Source organism: Perca fluviatilis, chromosome 1, assembly GCF_010015445.1.
Source record: "Perca fluviatilis chromosome 1, GENO_Pfluv_1.0, whole genome shotgun sequence".
Classification (NCBI taxonomy): domain Eukaryota; kingdom Metazoa; phylum Chordata; class Actinopteri; order Perciformes; family Percidae; genus Perca; species Perca fluviatilis.
Genome location: NC_053112.1, coordinates 42,944,870 through 42,966,910, shown reverse-complemented (window position 1 = coordinate 42,966,910; position 22,041 = coordinate 42,944,870). Strand labels below are relative to the sequence as shown.

General features: G+C 38.6%; 1 protein-coding gene across 1 annotated transcript in view; it reads left to right on the top strand.

Annotated features, from left to right (window-relative positions):
* Nucleotides 1-22,041, top strand: part of wdr17 (WD repeat domain 17) — a 248,789-nt gene that overhangs the window by 168,147 nt on the left and 58,601 nt on the right. The window contains exon 21 of the mRNA XM_039802786.1: nucleotides 20,723-20,787. Within this exon, the coding sequence (XP_039658720.1) occupies nucleotides 20,723-20,787 (65 nt within the window). The remainder of the gene's footprint in view (nucleotides 1-20,722; nucleotides 20,788-22,041) is intronic.

Sequence of the window (22,041 nt, the reverse complement as noted above, 5' to 3'; positions counted from 1 at the left end):
TGCCCTGACAGAGCTCCAGTGCCTTCAACTCCCCTCTTCCTGCTAGCTAAATGGCCCGTTGTGTGAGAGTGAGAGCGCGGTCAGCGAGCTTGTTACACCAGCAATCTCTTACCACATTTTACACACATGTCACGCCACTTATACAACATCTAACTAAATGTCTTATAAAGCTAACAATGGTGTCCGATTTCAAGTTAATTAATATTTGTGAAGACAAAGTGTTTCGTTAGCTGCGACTGTCCCTTCAATCCTAGCTACAAATCACAGATAGTTAACTTCCTTTTCGCCTTAATTCGAGTATATTTACAGTTTGAATTTCGTCACGCCACTTACACAACATCTAACTAAATGTCTTATAAACCTAACAACGGTGTCCGATTTCAAGTTAATATTTGTGAAGACTAGCTAGGTGTTTCGTTAGCTGTGACTGTCCCTTCAATCCTAGCTACAAATCACGGATAGTTAGCTTCCTTTTCGGCGTAATTCGAGTATATTTACAGTTTGAATTTCGTCACGCCACTTACACAACATCTAACTAAATGTCTTATAAGCCTAACAACAGTGTCCAATTTCAAGTTAATGAGTATTTGTGAAGACTAGGTGTTTCGTTAGCGGTGACTGTCCCTTCAATCCTAGCTACAAATCACGGATAGTTAGCTTCCTTTTCGGCGTAATTCGAGTATATTTACAGTTTGAATTTCGTCACGCCACTTACACAACATCTAACTAAATGTCTTATAAGCCTAACAACGGTGTCCAATTTCAAGTTAATGAGTATTTGTGAAGACTAGGTGTTTCGTTAGCGGTGACTGTCCCTTCAATCCTAGCTACAAATCACGGATAGTTAGCTTCCTTTTCGCCTTAATTCGAGTATATTTACAGTTTGAATTTCGTCACGCCACTTACACAACATCTAACTAAATGTCTTATAAAGCTAACAACGGTGTCCGATTTCAAGTTAATTAATATTTGTGAAGACAAAGTGTTTCATTAGCTGCGACTGTCCCTTCAATCCTAGCTACAAATCACGGATAGTTAGCTTCCTTTTCGCGTTAATTCGAGTATATTTACAGTTTGAATTTCGTCACGCCACTTACGCAACATCTAACTAAATGTCTTATAAACCTAACAACGGTGTCCGATTTCAAGTTAATATTTGTGAAGACTGTGACTGTCCCTTCAATCCTAGCTACAAATCACGGATAGTTAGCTTCCTTTTCGGCGCAATTCGAGTATATTTACAGTTTGAATTTCATCACGCCACGTATACAACATCTAACTAAATGTCTTATAAAGCTAACAACGGTGTCCGATTTCAAGTTAATGAATATTTGTGAATTCCAGAGGAATTCTAAGAGGAGGCTAGCTAGCTAGCTCTCATTGATAGAGCTACATCCAGCCGCAGGCTCTATCAATGAGACTCGCGGACAAGCGGCGTTTATTTCCCCAATCGTTTGTTTAAATAACTCAACACATTATAATTACACATTAAAAGATTAACTGGAACCTGTGGTAACAGATTGCTGGTGTAACAAGCTTGCTGACCGCGCTCTCACTCACACACACCGGGCATTTAGCTAGCAGGAATAGGGGAGCTGCAGGCCCTGAAGCTCTGTCAGAGCAGCGGCGTTTAGTGGTCCATTAGCGGTGTTACCGGTGACTGCGTGGGTATGGAGTGCTGTGGGCTGCCAGCCGTAACGGAACTCACAGCTTAATTCCGACCCACAGTCGGACAAAATTTGCAATTAGCCATCCATTTTTGTAAAACGGCCCATATTTGAGCTTTACATAGTTGATTTCTCGCATAAAAAAGTTTCAGAAGTGAATTTTGTAATGGAATAGCAGAGATCTGCGCGACCTAGATTCAGAAGACTACCTGATCTCAGGTCAGTTGTGTAGCCTATGTGAATGTTGGGGTGTGACCGTTCTCTTAATACACCCATGGGCGTGAAAAGGTTCCGGATTTTGAGATGCTTACGCAAGCAACTAGCTTTGTTGAGATTCGCCCGTTTTCAGCAGCATTTTCAAAATATGAGATTTTCATAGTAAAGATGTGTCAATGGGATTTTGAGCTTCTATGTATGTCCTATTTACCCACCGGACTGTCGTTATTCAACTATGACAGGGTAAAATCGGTTTTGCATTCTATCACCCCTTTAACAACAGTTAACTAAGGCGTCTATTTACCATTAGTAAATGCCTTGACTGTTAATAACAGTTAACTAAGGTGTCTATATTACTATTAGTTAATATAGCAAAAAAGCCTTATCTAACTGTTAATAATAGTTAACTAAGGCATCTATTTCCCATTAGTAAATGCCTTGACTAACTGTTAATAAAAGTTAACTAAGGTGTCTATTTTACCATTAGTTAATGCAGTAATAAGCCTTGACTAACTGTTAATAACAGTGAACTAAGGTGTCTAATTTACCATTAGTTAAAGCAGTAACAAGCCTTAACAAACTATTGTGTGATCAAATTTGTTTATTAGGATAAACCCCTTGAGATGTATCATCTCGTTTTCGAGGGGGTCCCAACATATAACACAATAATTACATAACAACAGAGAAGTGAAAAATCTAAACAAAACAAAAAACAAACAAAACAAAAAACAAAAAAAAAACACCACCAACACCTGCAAATGTTCATCAATACATTAAAAATAACCAAAAGGCCAAGATGGCCAATAGTAAGTAAATAAGTAAACAGTAGCGTATGAGTGAGCATCTAACTACAGTCAAATATAAACATTAGGTTTAAACAGTAGATATAAAAATAACATGCATCTTTAATAACAGAGGCAGTTTATCTTAAAGTGAGCTGACAGGGCATGTTGAAACAAACCAAATAAAGAAATTTATCTTATTTCCACATATAGATTATTCCAATCTGCTGGAGCCTTAAACTTAAAAGCTCTTTTGCCAATTGTTTTTTTAACTTGCGGGACAGAGAAGTAGAGTTGAGTAGAGTGCCGAACTTCATAGTTTGATGTATAAGGTACAAGATACTGTTTTAAATAAGGAAGATAATTGAAATAAATACATTTAAATATAAGTAAGTGTGTCTGTGTGTGAGTGAGTGTGTCTTCTAATACTTAAAGATGGCCAATTAAGTGCATTATACATTATACAGTGATGAGTGAGATAAGGACATCCAAGAACACATCTACAAAGTCTATTATATACTGTGTTAAGTGGAACAAGGTCTGAGTTAAATGCATTTTGATATACAACATCACAATAGTCAAACATTGGAAGTATAAGTTGAGAGGCAAGTTTTATACGAACACTGCGCGTAAAGCAATTCCGAGCTCAATATAAAACGTTGATTCCAAACGTTGATTCCACTTTACATAACACTTCCTCGATGTGTAATTTGAATGAGAGTTCAGTATCAAGCCATACATCCAGATATTTAATTTGATCAACTTTATGCAGAGAAGAGTCATCATTACAGGTTATTACACAGGAACCAGATTTTGATTTGAGTTTTTGTCTGGTACCAAAGATAATATAATAGGCTTTGTTTTGTTAAGCAGGAATTTATTATGTAAAAGCCAATGTTGAAGGATAATGAAGTCAGAATGAAGAGAAGCTTGAATTTGTGGTAGATTATGTTTATATATATATATATATATATATATATATATATATATATATATATATATATATATATGACAGTGTCATTGGCATAAAGTTGAACAGAACAGTTATTAAAAATTGATGGTAAATCATTTATATAAATTAGGGCTGTCAGTTTAACGCGTTATTAACGGCGTTAACGCAAACCCATTTTAACGCCGACAATGTTTTTATCGCGCGATTAACGCATACACAGTTAAGGAAGGATTAACGTTCTTTCGGATCTAGCTAGACCAGAAGCAAAATTATGAATCCCACTATGGCCACGCGGCATAAACATTCAAATGAAAAATAACACTCAGTAGCCTAGCTAACCCGTTTCACACACACACAGACAGACGGAGACAGGCAGACACACAAACAAACACAGACACACACACGCAAAACGGCTGAGCGGAGAGACGGGAGAGTGGAGAGGATCGCAAATAGAGAAGAGGAAAGAAAACACTGAGAAACATCGAGAGACGCTAGTTAGCTTGGAAACGATCTAAGTGGAATAACGAAGCTGAAGAGGTGTAGTTACACTACGGCACTTTTCCCGTCTAACAGCCGTGGTTTAGAACAAACGTTGTGCTACTGTGCCTGGCTAAAGTTGGAGCTAACCATATGCCAATGGAGCTAACGGACTAGCTAGCTAGCTAAAGTCGGAGCTAACGGAGAGTTGCTGGTTCGGAGGACGCTGATTTTGGACCGGAGAGGACGACAGCGTGTTTCCCTGCTGAGGAGGACTTTGTCGTAGCTGGTGACTGGTTTTGGTGTTTGAGCTGTGTTTCTGGGACTAACAGCTAACTGTAAGTTGGATTTCTGTGTGTTTGCTTCACTGAAGATAACGTCCTGCTGGCTGCTGCACGTCCACATGAGCCGGCAACTTTTTTTTTTTTCCTCTCGGCGTGTGCGTGTGTGTGCGTGTGTGTGTGCGTGGGTAGGTTTGTGTTAACGCAGTGGTTTAATAGGGTTTGAGTAAGTTTTACATTGAAATGCTGTAGGGGAGGAATCATTTTGTGTAGCTGGAGTGTTTTTAGTGGAAACTGATAGAGAAACGGGTAAAGGGGTAGCTAGTTGTGTGTAATATCATTTGAAGAAATATTGCAGTTAGCCTATTTGAAGGGTGTGATTTGTGTTGTTTTTTTTTGTTATTCAATCTAACGGCTAAATGTTATTTATACATTTAAGTTATTGTTAAGTAAGCAGTACCTTTTTTTGTTAAAGAGTTGTCTGAGGTCAGTTATTCCATTACAGCTCAATAGATTTGCTGGTTAAAAGTAGGGTGGTATATGACTAATCCAAAATAGGTAAACCTTCGTGGTAGCTACCTTAAAGAAATGAACCCAAACACTTCATCATTCCAGTCTAAAGTTACTTATTGCAGCTTGGGCATTGCACTTGACAATGCAAGTTTCTCAAGTCAAATATCCTATATGGCTTTAATAGAAAAATGTATTTTGAAGCATCGTGATGCATCGAGATATCGAATTGAATTGCTGACCTGATAATAGTAATTGAATCGGGAGACCAGTGAAGATTCACACCTCTAGTAGCTAGTAGGCTCGTCACGGCGATTAGCTTCGGAGCGAGTAGTGACTCTAGAGAAACAAAGTGTCTCCTCTGTTCTTTCTGACCACGGTGGGAAACCTGTAGCAGGAAAAGTTAACCCTCTCCTTGATTTTACGTTGGTTATGGAGAACGAGAAACAGGAAATGAGTCGGGGGAAACCATTATGTGACAGATTATTAGTTCCAAGTGAGAATGTTAGTGTGAAATTGAACACTACTTTTAAATTAAAAAAAAACATTTGCACAAAGCAAGCCGATCCACTTTCCCATGTTGATAAGAGCATTAAATCGAAAAAATATAATGGGACAAAAAGAAATCAAGGGACATATAGAATAGATAAAAATGTGTGATTAATTGCGATTAATCGTGAGTTAACTATGACATTAATGCGATTAATCGCGATTAAATATTTTAATCGTTTGACAGCACTAATATAAATAGAAAAAAGAATTGGTCCCAATGTTGAGCCATGAGGCACTCCTCTGTCTTGAATCAAAAAATCTGATTTACTTCCCTGTAGGACTACACATTGTTTTCTATTATGCAAGTATGAATTAAACCACAAAACTGCATTTTCAGAGAGGCCGATATCATAGAGCTTATCTAATAGAAGATAACGATCAACAAAATCAAAAGCTTTAGTTAAATCAATAAAGATGGCACCTGTGAGTTCACCATTATCTGAAGCACAAAACACATCATTAGTGAATTTAAGTAGGGCAGTAGTTGTGGAGTGATTAGACCTGAAGCCAGATTGAAATTGTGATAGAATATTATTGGTAGTGAGATAGTGCGAAAGTTGATTATAATTACATTTTTCAAAGACTTTAGCAATAGAACATATAATGGATATAGGTCTATAATTGTTTGGGTCAGGTACATCTCCAGTTTTATGGAGTGGTGTGATGCGTGCACATTTCCAGATAGCTGGTAACTCACATGTCGACAAAGACATATTGAATAAATCAGCAAGTGGATACATAAGAATATGGGAAGCTAGTTTAATAAACCTGTTTTCTATTCCATCAAGACCAGCACCACTGTTAACATTTAGATAATTAATTTCATTCTGAACCTTAGTTGGTAAAATTTTCCTAAAAGAAAAAGAACTGCAGCGGGGTGATGTATTACCAAAGGAACTTGTAGTCCAATTAGAGCTAGGTAATAAATTAGAACAGACTGAGGAGAAATGCTGATTGAATGCTTGGGCAATAGATAAAGAGTCATGAAGTATTGTATCAGCCACCCTTATTCGATTAATACAGTGTTTATCTGATGTATTAATAATGGTTTTGATTTTTTTCCAAAATTGCTTAGGATTCTTAAAATCACTAGTGAGACATTCTCTGTAGTAGTTTGATTTAGCATTACGAGTTTTAGTCTTGCTCAAATTTCTCAACTGTCTGTATATTTCCCAATCAGCACCATCCCTTGTCTGAAGAAATGTTGACCACGCTTTGTCCCTCTGCCCAAACAGACTAATAAGTTCGGGGCTGATCCAAGGTAGATGTTTACCCTTGACCTTTGTAATTCTCCAGGGAGTATGTTTGTCCACAACATCAATAAACTCAGAATGCAGAAAGTCCCATGCATCTTGTACATCTGGTATTAATTGGTATCTGTCCCATTTAATAGCAATCAAATCATTAATAAATACATCTAAATTTAATTTCCTATGTTGTCTAATTTTGATAAGTCTTGGTGGCAATTTAGGAAGTTTGATTTTCCGTATGCAGTAGACAATTGAGTGATCACTAAAGCAGTCAGACATAACACAAGACCTTATGATTCTGTTCGGGTGTGTAACTAGTATCCAGTCCAGCAAAGATAGGGTTCTAGGGGTGATTTGAGAAGGCTCATTAATTAATTTAGTAAAATTTAAACTATTAAGTATATGTTTTTCTTTGTTAGAAGACTTATCTAACCAATTTATATTAAAATCACCCAGTATTATAAATTCATTTCTACAGGAAATGGAATTAATAGTAGCGGTCAGACAATTAAAAGACTCTACAGGTGAAGAGGGTGGCATATACCAATAGATAAACATTTATTTGCGTGAAAGATTACCTTAACAAAGACACATTCAAAATGTAGAGGCTCAATTGTGGGTATAATTAACTCAGAAACGAGATCAGAGGAAACGTAAATCGCCACACCTCCACCCCTGGAGCACCTGTCAGATCTCTATAAGACAAAATTTGTGAGGTTTATTTCGTTATCTGAGATGTTACTGTTAAGCCATGATTCAGCCATGTAATAATATTAGTTTTATGGAGAACAACCCATGCAAGAAGTAAATACATTTTTGGCAAAAGACTCCTAAATGAATGATTTTTAATTATTTAGCATCATCTATTGAAAGTGCAAAAATAACTAGTAGTAGGCCTTCTGTCACTTATCAAACATAAATATGAAAGTGATTGAATAAACTGATGCAATACAGGGTTGTAAAGGTTCCGTAATTCATAAGTTAGAGCAGTACAGATACACACATAGAACATAGACATACAGAAAAACCCCAGCAAAAAACACAAAACAGCCCAGCAGACAACCCAGCAGCCCCAGACACCATATTCCGGAGCATTTCCATGAGTAAACCAAAATATGATGATAAAGTCCATCTATTCAACTCAGGACTCAGTCTGCATTAATAAAAAAAAGAACAGAAAAACAAAAATAAAGTCATCTAATTTAAATGCAACATTTCAAATTAACAGCTAACAGCTAGGGGGCACTAGTAATACTATCTAAGGCTGTGACATACCAAAGCAGAAGAAGAAGTGTCATCTTTGCCAAGGGGGTAAGCGAGCGTCTGGAATGTGTAGCTCCTATGGCGCCATTTTGATGCTAACAAGTGATCACCCGCCGTTAGCATTCCATTGACTGCCATTCATTTTGATGTCACTTTGACAGCGAATAACTTTACATCTGAAGCGTTTAAAGACTCTATTTGTCCATTGTTCATTTCTAAAGAAACACGACAATGTATAAAACGCTCTATTACCTTGTACCTCACGTTATGTCTCCGTAGCAGACGTTTTTGTAAAAATAGGCTAACGATTGTGTCATAACCAAGCGACTTACTGTCGCATAGTAGAGGAATTACCGCATAGTACAGGATAAGCTCGCAGGCAGTTTGGACTTACATTAGCTGTTTAGGTTTAATTGCTAATGTTAACTAGCATTTTAGTTAGCAATAATTAGCCTGTGCCCATGTTATCTCCTTACATATACCTACGCTCTCTGTCTCTGTAAGATTGGGAATGATTGAGATTTCTCTTGGCACAGCTACCAGAAGACTTACAACTTTCAGACACGTTGCTCACGTCACATTTACATTGTCTCGGTCAGCTGGCGGCTGCGCAGTAGAGCAAGTGATCACTGGAAAAGTGCTTCTAATAGCCTTCACTGGTCTCTGTCCAGAGCAAGGGGCTCTGTTGGTCCATTTTATATATGTCAATGATCTTTACGGAAGCAGGATGTGAACAATGACAACTGCGACTATATACTTGTTGCATCTAACAACAATTAAAACACAAAAAGAGTGTTACCAACACTACAAAATAAGCACCTTAACCGTAAAGGGGAAAGAAAAAGTCAGTTTATTGGACTTCATATCGTTAAGTTAAACTTGTGAGATACAAGCTATTAGCTGAAGCCTCAATCATCAGCCTCACCTCCGATAATCGTTATCCAGGAGAAGTCGAAGGGGACATGAAGGTAGCTTCAGCTTCTTCAACAGTTGAAACGCCGCTGTTTGCCATCAACAGTAACGCACAGCGTGCAAGGATACCGGATGAAATACTTCATATCGAGTTCCCGAAGCTTGCGTTTGACAGGATCAAAACACCGGCGCCTTCTCATCTGGGGCCCGTTTCAGAAAGCAGGTTTAGTGAAAACTCTGAGTTTGTTAACCTTGAGATGAGGGAAACTCTGGGTTTTCTGTTTCAGAAAGAGAGGTTAATCAAACCTGAGAGAGAGGGGTAACTCCAGCCCGTTTCAGAAAGGGAGCTAACTTAACCTCAGAGTCAGTTACTATGGTAACTGAGTCTGTGAACCTAACCTGGTCGGGAGCAGGTTTTCTTCAAGAAACCTCGAGTTTCTCTGTGACTGAGAGAAACTGAGAAAAAAACCTCAAGAGAAACTCATTTCCTCATTCATTCATTCAGTCTGTATCAGGCGCATTTTAATGCAGTTTGTTATCTGCATGAATAAAAAAACGTATTGGTTTATGTTAGGCAGATTATAAAACGTTTTCTTCTCAAACATGTCATGTCCTTTTGTCGACGATCCCGTTGATGAAAAAGCTGTATTAATTCACAGAGTTTACGTCGGGAGATGATTTAGTCCCGACCATAGATGTATTTTCATTTCCACATAACCGATTTGAGAGGTATTTTTTATCACAGTCCATTAGATATGTAGATACCTTATCCGTCCTCATATCACTAACATCCACCATCGTGGACAGGCTTTAATTAACATCCCAGCAGATTCTTTGTGTCGCATTACGTTTTTTTGCAAACGGCAGTTTTCTTTATAACAATAGCGGATCATACTGTAATAGTAAAGCCACTATATGCAGAACCGTCAGAAAAGTGTGACTCGCTCTGAAATGGTTTTTTAAACGTTTTTGTAGTGTTCCCTGGACACAAACCAGTGAGAGCCATTAAAAAGAAATAAATGATTATACATTATAGTTCTGTTAATGATCATGGTGCTGCAGCCTAGGAATGGGATTAGTACACCTATAGCTTACTTTTTCGCCCGCCGGATTGCACCTAAATGAAATTATAGGTGTAATACAATTCCAGTTTTCACCAGTAATATTATAAGTTAACTGTGATTAAATATGAAATTAATACACTGTTAATGCGTACGCATTGACTCGAGCAGCAATTTTCTCCCACACCAATTCTCTCTCTTTTGCAGCAGCAACCGCTGTCTTGCTTTTTTAACGAAATGCATGTTCAAACTCGCTGTTTATGTGCATGAGTATTTCCGCTGACCCGTTTGTTTGTGGTTGTTACCAGTGGCGGTTTCTCTAGGAGGCCAAAGGAAGCCTGGCCTCCCCATGAATATATAAAACATAATTTAAAATATAAAATAAATTTTATTTTTAAATAAAATTTAAAAAAAAAATTACGATAAATGTTATAATTTAAAATATATTTGAATATTTTAAATTATGTTTTATATTTTTAATCGTAGGAATTATAAATTTCCCTAATCAAAACATTCCATTATCATTTTCTTCTATAGCTGGTAGAGCGAAACAGCGCCCCTCTGTCACTGTGTGTGTGGTGCAGTCCTGTCTGTGCTCTGTCTAGTGGCAAAGCCGGTCTACGGAAAGCCGTTCCACTCCCTATCCAGCCCCATTGTACCGGATTTTGGTTGCAGTTCCACCGGAGTTCCACTGGGGGTGATCGCGGTCCAGTGCAAAATGAATGGGACTCTATGGAGCTAGACGGCTAAATTTGTCTCTTTCGCCTGATTGGCGTTGAGAAACCTCAGATTTGATTGTAGTTTTTGCAAGTTCAACATGGGTTATAGGTCGAAAGTTGAATGAACGAGTACTTATGTCCTTTTGATTTCTTACAGGGTGACTCGTTGTTGCCCATAACACGCTAGCATTCTGCTAATGAATGCTGATTGGTCAGTGAAGGAGTGATTACGATCGGAGATCCAGCTTGATGGCATCCGAAGCAGAGCCTGAATATCAGAGTGAATATTTCGGTGTGGTCTTTAAAACATTAGCAAACCTCTTTCTAGCACATGTATTAACAGGGAGAGCCTTACCTGTTAGCTGTGTTGTCGATGCCTCGAGAGAACAAAGAAAGCGACTCAGAGCTTGCCGTAAAGCAGTATCTCTGGCCGTATATGTGTATGATGTCATTGACATTTTAAAAGGCTTTTTAGAACAAAAAAGTGACTTTAAAAAAATCTAACACACAGCAGTGTGTATTTTTTTAGCCTCCCCTTTCGAATGCAACATTCAAATTACTAGACAAAAAATTATATCCTGAGAAAAGTGGGTTTTGAGGGGTATAGTTCCATAGAGTCCCATTCATTCTGCACTGGCCTGTGAGCGCCCCCTATATGGAACTCTGGTGGAACTGCAACCAGTTCAGAACCCGGAAGTAACAAGGGAGTGGCACTTCTTGATATATTAGAAGTTCTTTGCTAGTGGCCAGTAAAATGCTACGAACGCTCAGATTGAGGCTAGGTTTGACCGAGCTCGACATTGAATGGTCAATTTATCATAAATAAAAAAACCAGGGAAGCCAGGTTGAACCTGGCTTCTCACCAATCACATGCCTCAGACAGATGCGTAACTATGGTAACAGTACGCTACTACGCAGCGGTGCCGCTGATTAACCACAAGCTAAAAAGCGTAAAGGACCGGAGGCAGAAAACTCAGCAACCGTAACTGAATGAAGTAGCGACCCTGCTAGCAACAGACGACGAGGGAGCTAATCTTGTAAACCAAGCTAGCAGCACCAGGCTAGCCGCAGAGGGAACATCAACGTCAACTCAGTGCTGCCAGCCTCGGGCTCACACTTTTCCTGCTAGACGTTTTGGAGATGAAGATTTATTTTTAGTGTTATGACTGCAACACAACGTAATAATGCTGGTTTATTATTATGCTGCCGCCGTGCAGTAAATTGGCATGATTTATCAACTGTTCAGTAACAGTTCAACTGGAAGTTTATACGAATTATTGGAGATAATTGTGTTTTTGTTACACTTGTGTAAAGCCTACTTAGCCTACATATTGGAAAACCAGATTGAGGTCACACCGATTTTTAATTATCCTACCGTATTGTTATAAAATGATTAGGCCCAGCTTAACAAGTAGGCCTAATATCTTTATGCCTTTAATTTGCTATTGTTGTGCTACAAAAACTTAAGGCTGCATTTCTCTATTTCAGTGTTTATGTCAGGACTGACTGGCTTCACTTTGATTTGATTTAATATAATTCAGTGACGTGTTTTATACCCTTGTGTTTTGTGGCTCAGTGTTTGAGCTTGTAGTAGGCATATTCTGTACCATTGTGGTAGCTTTGTGCCGATATCCTGCGTTACCCGTGCCTGGTCTGTTCTGTCTTGGATTTTGGACTTTATTCTTGTTTTTGTTTTTTCGCTTGTGGAGCGTCCGTGTGTACCTGTGTTCCAGTTTTATTACCGAAGCCTTAGTACTGTTTTGACACCACGAAGTGCCTTTGTTTTAATAAATAGAGATATTTTGTCTTCATCTTGACAGTATGGGTATGAAATAAATGTATCTTGGTTGAATAGTGATAACGGTCTATTATTTCCCGGTGTTTCGGGATCAGTAGCCCACAGCAGACTAATTACCGCTACGTAAATAAAAAGGGAATGATGTGAGCAGTTTCTTGGTTTCTTTGACGTTAGCCTTGAACGAGATGCTGAAGCCATAACTGCTGTGGTGATGCGGGCACTTGCCAACTGCAATCCTGAAACAAAGCTCATTTGTCAGACATACGATGGAGCAAGTATACATACTAAGCTCACTGGCTTCCTCGGTCAAATTTGCCACGCACCGCCACTGGTTGTTACAATGGTGAATCGTAGAATCATGGCTCCATTCATGCTGCCTTTTTATAGTGGTTGTGTACGCGCGTAACCCTGAGTGAATCTACTCCAAGTTGACCAACTCAAATCAGCTGTTCTGGAACCGAAAACTCTGAGTTTCCCATCTCAGGGTAAATCAACTCAGACATCAGGGCTAACTCTCAGTGTTTGTTAAACCTCCTTCCTGAAACGGACCCCAGGTCAGCACTGAAGTCAGGATAGATTCTTCCAGATTCTTTTTCATCCTGGCAAGGCGAAGGATTTTCACCTTATCCTGGAAGTTGAGAAGATTGATCATAATAGACCTTGGGCTAGCTCTGTTGCTTTGTCGGACAGTCAAGAGAGCGATAAGCCCTCTCAGTGACCGGCGGAGTGGGAAAGTGGTCTCGCCCCAGAAGCTGTGAAATCAGCTGGGACATGAAACCAATAATATCGCTGCCTTTAGCGGACTCTGGAACACCAACGAAGCGGAGATTAGAGCGTAGGCTACGGTTCTCCAAGTCATCAACTTTATCCTTCAGGTAAATGTTGTCCTTCTCCAGCTGTTGAACACGAGTGACACACTCCTGCACATTGTCTTCATTAGCCCCCACGCGCTGTTCTAGCAAATTGACTTGTTCTCCCAAAGTATTTAACGAGTTTTGAATGATGCTCAGACTACTTTCAGTAGGATCAACTTTTGCATCAAAATGCGTTAGCATTTCAGTTTTGATTTGTTGAAGGGTGTCCTACAATGTTTGTAGTGAGATGTGCCGCTCCTCCATTGTAGCAAAGATGCAAAAGAACATAGTCTCGTAGATATTTAGAATGAATATGTTGATGCCTAACTTAATAAGAGTCAGTTTAGGTCAAAAGCATATATGCTTTTGATCAGGATAAAGGAAAATTAACAAGGCTACAATAAGAGCGACATGCAGACTTTAGCCTGAGACATGTTCACTCATGCTGCGGCTATCTTGAGATCTGTTATTAATAACTATTAATAACAGTTAACTAAGGTGTCTATTTTACCATTAGTTAATGCAGTAACAAGCATCACTTGCCAGTTAATCATACAATATTGAACATTAGGTAAATATTAACAATAGTCTCTTAATAACAAGTAAACCCTTAGTTGATGTTAATTAAGGTATTTCATATTACTATGTGGTTGATAAAGATGCTTATAGCATGTATGTCTTAAGGTTCACAGCCAAGCCATCTCATTATGAGAAAACAGGTTTTATTGTTTATTTAAGGGTTATGATTGACCACATACCTTTGTCCACTATATGTGTCCATCCTCTAACATATGACTTACTTTTGGTAGAGGGTGAGATCAGTGAAACGACTCCATAGTCTCCATGGAGAGGTTTGCTTGTTCCTTTGTCTTCATGTAAAGCCCAACCTATATAAATTATTGTGCATGCTATATAATCATTACGTAAAGTTCCAATATGTAATATATGTACTGTAATAAATCCAAAAATGACACCAATGCCTCATCAGATATTAAGGAAATATGTTAAGCTGAAATACTATCTTTTCTGACAACAATGCTAATGTCAGTATTTTTTCTTTTTGAAATTTACATTCCATGACGGAATTTATGTTTATGTTTTGGCCTGTGTGTTGTTATCAACTGCCCAGTTTGACAGCCAGGCCGGGTTGCCAGATATACCTGTAAAAACGTAAACCCAGCGTGCTACAGCTGTAACATTAGTACAGCCATGAAAGCAGCAAACAAACGAACAGGATCAACGGAGATAGATTCTACCTGACCTAAAAAACCAAAAAACGGCATGTTTCTAACAGTTGTGTGACCAGAGACGTAACAAACCTCTGGTAAATATTGTAGGGTGACCAAACTTCCTCTTTTGCCCGGACATGTCCACTTTTTACCTACTGTCCGGGGCGTCCGTTTTTTTTTATAAATTCATTAAAATGTCCGGTTTTCACTGTTTTTCATGGGACCATTAAGCGTGTACTTAAATTGACTGGCACTTTGCTCAACACAATACTACGGTAGGCTACTTTGTTGTGTGACGTAATTCCCGAGAGGCTGCCTTGTGAGCGGCTCTGCGACGCGCACACACACAGGGACCAGGGCAGACAGCGGAGCAGCATTACACACAAAATGTCGAAGCGTTTCCTGCTAAAGATTTCCCACCGTGGTCAGAAAACGCAGGGGAGACACTTTGTTTCTTTCACTGTGACTCTAGAGTCGGTAGGACTCGCTCGCTGTCACTCTCACTTCTCCCCCGCTCTATATCACCCACTCCCCACACACACACACACACGCCGTCTCGACGCACACACTAGCGCACAAGTATAAACATCAGTCCACTTACAACCATAAAACAAGACTAGTGCAGCTTCACAGTTGAACTGCAAAAAAAATGTCCCACATACCGTCCCGGTCGGGACCGGACAAGTGGGAGGCGGAGTGCACCGTGTGCAAAGCTGGCACATAGGTTTCAGTGTCTTTATTATTTATCTTATTACATTGAAAAGGTATTAAGAGATATTTTGTTGAAGCTGGATTTTCTAACACAGAAGAGGTCATATTTAGAACATTATTTCATATTATTTATTTATTTTAAAAGAGAGCTATTATTTTGTTACATGTTGTTACAGATTTTATTTTATTACAGAAGTTATTTTTGCACAATTGAGGCATAATAAAGCATGTTCATTAACCTCTGAGAATCACCACTGTCTGGATTTGTCTCGAGGCGAGGCCGAGTGTCCTCTTTTTTGGAAATCAAAATATGGTCACCCTAAAATATTGGAGATGTATTTGAAAGATGGAGACAGCTTAGAGCCCAAAAGGACGCAGAGTTGGCTTATTTCCTCCTGAACAGGTAAGCACTAGCTTCAGGCTAATTTATCACAGCCACTAGGGATGGGCATTTTATGTCATTTCAACATTTGTGTACTCACTTGAATTATATAGCTAGAGTATCCGAGTTGGTTACTCGCATAAACAATTGAGACACAGCCAGTAAAGTGATCTTGACTGGTCCTGGCTAGTCCTGGCTAACTCCGCCATGCTAACTGCTAACGTTACCGGAGGATGAACATGGCTGTTTACAAAGTGTAGTTCAGCGGCCGGAGCCGACAATGGTGAGTTATTTTAAGCCACGAGAGGGGGGCTGTAAATCGGAAAGAGAGGACTGTGAGTTTGCAGTGTGTTTAGCGATTGTTACCGTAACTCTAAGCCAATGAAGTGTGTTCAGTCGGCAAGGTAGTGGTATTTTTAGCGGTTCCTATTGTAATTCTAACCCGAGGAAGTGTGCCTGTCTGGCGTGTGGAGAGGACAGCGAGGTTGTGGGGGTTTTGGCGGTTCCTACTGTAATTCTAAGACAAAAAAGTGTGTCTGTCAGTTGGGTACAGAGCTCCGCGTGAGCACGGGCTTTTATGTCAATATAGCCAGCATCCAACGTTAGCTACTGTGCTGTGAAGTTATGTCTGACTATGTGAGACAATCAAATAGCAACGTTGTTGTGGATGCTGCAGCCTGGCAACCTCCGTGAACTTCGACTCTGGGGAGGAGGGGGCGGGGGAGACAACTCTCTCCAGTATTTTGAATTTGTACTGCAGTTACTTTTTTAAACACTAGCTGTCAGTATTACATATTGGACCTTTAACCATAACTGTTCACTTGATTCATGTATAATGATACTGAATAAGCCTTACTAAACCATAATTAAACAGTTATTAATTCTCTTTGGTAGACTTATTGTAAAGTTGAGCACATATGCACCTTAACTAACACTTAATTAATGTATAACAATACTGAATAAGCCTTACTAAACCATAACTTTACAGTTATTAATGCTCTTTAGTAGACTTATTGTAAAGTAGAGAACATATGCACCTTAACTAACACTTAATTTAGTATTTAACAATACTGAACAAGCCTTACTAAACCATAACTAAACAGTTATTAATGCTCTTTGGTAGACTTATTTTAAATTACAGAACATATGCACCTTAACGCATACTTAATTAAGTATTTAACAATACTGAATAAGCCTTACTAAACCATAACTAAACAGTTATTAATGCTCTCTTTTTTTCATGATTCATAAGACTCTAACTCTGAGGATATTTACCGGACAAAATTGACTCAAAGTCATAGCGCCCCCTAGTGGTAACAGGAAGTAGGCCTAAAAGTCAAGGTGCTATACTTTAACGAACTCCTCCTAGAGATTTCATCTGATGGACTTCAAATTTGGTCGATACCATCTCAACACCTTAAAGATGAAAAGTTATTAAAAGAAAAAATTTTCGTCAAACGGTGTTGGCGTGGCGTGGAGGCCATTTTGAGTGTTTAGCGATGAACGAGAAAGTGGCTGTAACTATAGTCTACATTGTCATATCTGCTTGAAATTTCCCACAATCAACAAGAGTCCAGGCCTGAGGACATATACAGGCCAATATTGACTTTTGGTCATAGCGCCCCTCGCTGGCAACAGGAAATCAGCCTAATATGACAAACCTCATCCGATTTACATGAAACTTATAATGTGTGGTCTACATGGGATACTGAGCCTCCCCCTATACTTTAACCATGCCCACTTACGCATGCCGCGCCCCCTTTCATAACATTTGAACCATTTAAGGTAGAGTCTTGTGTGAGGTGTCATTGAACTCAGCAGAGTTCCTTCTTCATTGGTGATGTTTGACCCGCCCCCTATGCTGTAGCCACGCCCCCTTTCACAGCTAATGAACTGTATGACGTATAGTCTTATGTGAGGTATCATTGAACTCAGCAGAGACTTCCATATTCATTGGTGATGATTTGGCCTACCCCCCTATGCTTAAGCCACGCCCCCTTTCATAACTAATGATCCATTTAATGTAGAGTCTTGTGTGAGGTATCGTTGAACTCAGCAGGGAGTTCCCTTTTCATTGGTGACGATTTGCAGTGTCTGACTGCAAATAGTCAAGGCTGTTAGTCAAGGCTTAATATTGAATTTACTAATGATGTAAATGACACCTTAATTAACTGTTGTTAGCAGTTAGTCAAGCCTTCTTAATGCATTAACTAATGGTAAAATAGACACCTTAGTTAACTGAGATTAACAGTTAAGGCATTAACTAATGGTAAATAATGCATGAATTAATACCTTAGTTAACATGAACAAAAATAAGCATTGTTAATAAATGTTTAATAGACACTATAACTAATGGTTAATTAATGCTTATTAATGCATTAAGTAATGCTAATTGATGTAGCCTTATGTAAAGTGTTACCGTCTTTTTTATATCAGTTAAACAGTTAAAACAATATTATTAAAACAAAAATAAAAAAGTTATTAAAAAACGTTTCTGCAGCGTATAAGATAAATAGGCTATACAGTCTATTTCTTAGAACACTTGAAGTCCGGAAGAATAGCATCCCCAGGTACCGTTACTGTAGAAAAATGAGTACCGTCACATTTTCAGAATTTTGGTGACTTGGTACTGAAGTATTTCTCGTGATAGCCCTACTACATACTTGTCCCTATAAAAATAAATATTTAAATAAAAATAAGCGTTGTATCCAGACTATACTCCAGTGTTGACTAGGGTTGAGTACCAAAACCTGGTGCCAATATGTTACCAATTCCTAAAGGAGATGTCCGAGTAAAAACGCAGATGTAACTTCATGGTGCATTAAAGTGCACCTCCTTAACTCATGGTGCATTCAGGTGCATCTTAAGAAACTCAAGCTATTGTTGCAAAGTACCCTTCTGCCATCTAGTGGTTCTTATTTTTGTTGTTTAACAGTAATTGGTATTACTGGACTCAGGACTCCCTTGAAAAAAAGGTTTTTAATCTCAATGGGATTTTCCTGGTTAAATAAAGGTATAATAAAAAAAATTGACTGGTGAAATAAGTTATAAGTTATTATTTTTTAAATAAATTAAATTTCATTTACCTTTTTTAAAAGGGTTGTACATTTAGTTTTAAAGTAGATTTTAGAGATAGACACACCACAGTCAACCTTACTTAAAATAAACAAAATTTCCCATACAATAGTTGCTAGTGAAAAAGCTGCGTAGCTTACTGGTCCCGTATTGCCAGACCTATCTTCGCATCGCTTAAAAACAATCACAATCTCCTTGGATGGCGCCATGTTCTGGATGCAGCAATGGTGGCTCTGCAAAATGGTCTCAGGACGGAACTTGTTTTGGTGGAACTTTTGCACCCCAGTGTACTTTGTTCACTGCAATCTCCACTAGTTGGTTCCAAAATGTCCCAGTTTGATAGTAAATGCCATAACATATTCTTTTTAAATCTTTACAATCACTAGTGTTAATTTCGTCAGACGAGACGAGACTAAATATGTTCGTCAACGACCTTTTTTTCCATGACTAAGACGAGACGATGACGAGACTGAGCCAATGTCCAAAAACGCTGACTAAGACTAAATGAACATGCATTATTGTTGACGAAAAAAGACGAGACTAAAATGTTTTGCATAAAATAAAAACTAAGATAAAATCTCTCTTCATTTTCGTCTACAATCGTCTCTACTTTTTCATCATGAGATAGAATATTCAGCTGTTACTGAGACCCGGTGCTACGGCACCGACAGGTGCCCTAACGACTGTTATCTACCGGACCGAATAGCCTGCGCTTCTCTCTGATGCTCCTAAACGGACGTTAGAGTCAACCGAAACATCGCTGCACGGGGCGCTAGTTAACACTACACTTGGCAGCAGGTAACGTTAGCCTACCGTTAGCTAGCAGTTGGATTTGGATTTAACACAGTTAAAATGCTGACAGCTAAACGGTGTAAAGGTTTGTCTCTATTTCCAACACGAGACGTACGACAGTCTGCAGCTGCCGTTGTCTGAAAAACAACATGTTGCGTTCACTTGAAATACGCCTCGCCAGTTTCGTGCTGCATTTATTTTATTGTAAAATATCCTTTTTGTCGTTTACTGGTGAAATAAGGAAGAGGTTCAATATTTATATAACTTTATAGCATTTATTTATTTTTATAACTATTTGACTGAAATGGTTATCAGAAATAATTTATTTAAAAAAAGACAAATGTTTTGACTAAAACTTGACTAAAATGGCGAGACTTAGTCGACTAAAACTTGACTAACAAAATTTTTTGGCACAAGACTAAGACTAAGACTAAATTAAAAATAGGTGACAAAATTAACACTAACAATCACTCCCCAAAAGAACCAAGCAGGCCTGCGTTATTGCACAATCCAATTTTATTTGAATTTTTTAGCATGTGGCTTGAAGTTTGTTGTTGTTTCCCAAAGCAAAGGGATTTGGAGAACAGCAATACACAGAGCGGAAGCAATGCGAGATCCGGTGCATGAGCCATGTCACGGATGTCAGATCGTTATCACACAATTTTTATGGAAATGTATTTTCGCTGATCCAGACTAGAAAACCACTAGCCACAGTGGCTGGTGAGCAAAAACTTAATGTCAAGCCCTAATTGTATGTAATAAAATGCATACAAAATAAATGTAAAATGTAATATTACCTAGATATGTGAAATGTAATATTACCAAGATATGCATATAAATATATCCATGTCATGCAACTGGCACCTCTTTTGGTCCAGTCCCTGCTTGTAACAGTGGAAGCCCAAGAGCCTGCAACTGGAGATGAAAGGGGTTGTAAAGAGATGGCATATAGTCGCATGAAGGACTTCTGACAGAGTGAAGAGTTACAGCAGGGGTAGACAAAAGCCAGGTTTAAAGAGTTTTAAGTTTAAGAGTGTAAAGAGGTTATTGGGAGTGGCATTTGGGCATCATCAAAGAGGTTAAGACAAACCAGTCAGTTCTTAGCTTGAAGTATATTTGGTCACATCCACTATAATGATTTTATTTCTATTTTCAGAAAGAATATAGAAATGAAAAGAAAGAAAATTATCATATTGCCAGGTAACTAATGCAAGGTGAGCATTATTATCTCTCTTTCAGTGGGAGAAAGCATTATCTCTGGCACCAGGAGTCTCCATGAAGTACTGGAAGAAACTCATGCAGAGGTAAACCATGTTTAAATTGTGTTTTCAGCTTTTCAACTAAGCAATAATAAAGGTAACACAACAAAAATGTCATGTTTTGTTCCATGTGTTTTTCAAGTTCAAGTGTGAACTGCGAGGATGATAAAAATGTTTGCTTAATAAATTATGGTGTCAGAGGCCGCCCACCAAGAGTCAGGTTCTGTCCGAGGTTTCTTCCTGTTAAAAGAAAGTTGTTCCTAACCACTGTTGCTCTTGGGAGGAGAATTGTTAGGTCTCTGTGTGGTATAGACCTACTTCATATATTAAACACTAATAATATAATCCAACATAATAAAACCACAAACTCTGTCTTCAAGAATAACCATAGGGTTGAATCAAAACCTCCCTGACAGTGTCAACAACAAATACCTGTTCTGAATTGATTAATATTATATTTATATTTTAAGATATACAGTAAGTTGTAGCTTTTACAGCAGACATTTTGACTTTTCATAGTGAGAAAAACACAGGTATCACTAAAAACATTAATGGTGGCTCTGTTCCACGCGTCCCAGTAGGCAGAGCCAGTGAATTCAATTTTATTCATAGTGTCAAATCATAACAAAAGTTATATCAGGACACTTAGAGTAGGTCTAGACCACATTCTATAATTTACAGAGACCAAACAATTCCCCGCAAGAAGTTGGTGCGACTGTAGCGAGGATAAACTTCCTGTTGACAGGCAGAAACCTCAGGCAGACCCAGGCTCTTGGTGGGCAGCACATCTGCCACTGCCGGTTGGGGCACAGAGATACAAATACAGATATACAGAAATATAATTCATAATAATTATAGAAGTTGGTATGATGAACAGTGCTAATTATAGTACCAATAAAGAAAATGTTCTATTCCGACCTGCGGCCCTTTGCTGCATGTCATTCCCCTTCTCTATATCTCCCCTTTCATGTGTAAGCTGTCCTAGACATCTCCCCTTTCATGTTTAAGCTGTCCTATCAAATAATGGCCTAAAATGCCACCCAAAAAATCTTTAAGAAAAAAATAATAATAGTAATACAGTAGCAGTGCAGTTGAGCAGGTCCATGTAGTAGCAACTGCAAACACAATTCAGGTACCACCACAATCCAAGGAAATCTGTGAGGCCAGAAAGCACAAGGACTCCGAGAGAGAGAAGTAAAGAGGAGCTCAGTGTGTCATAGGAAGTCCCCCGGCAATCCTAAACCTATAGCGACAATAGGGCACTATGAGGTATTTAAGATATAATGGTGCCTGTAGGTC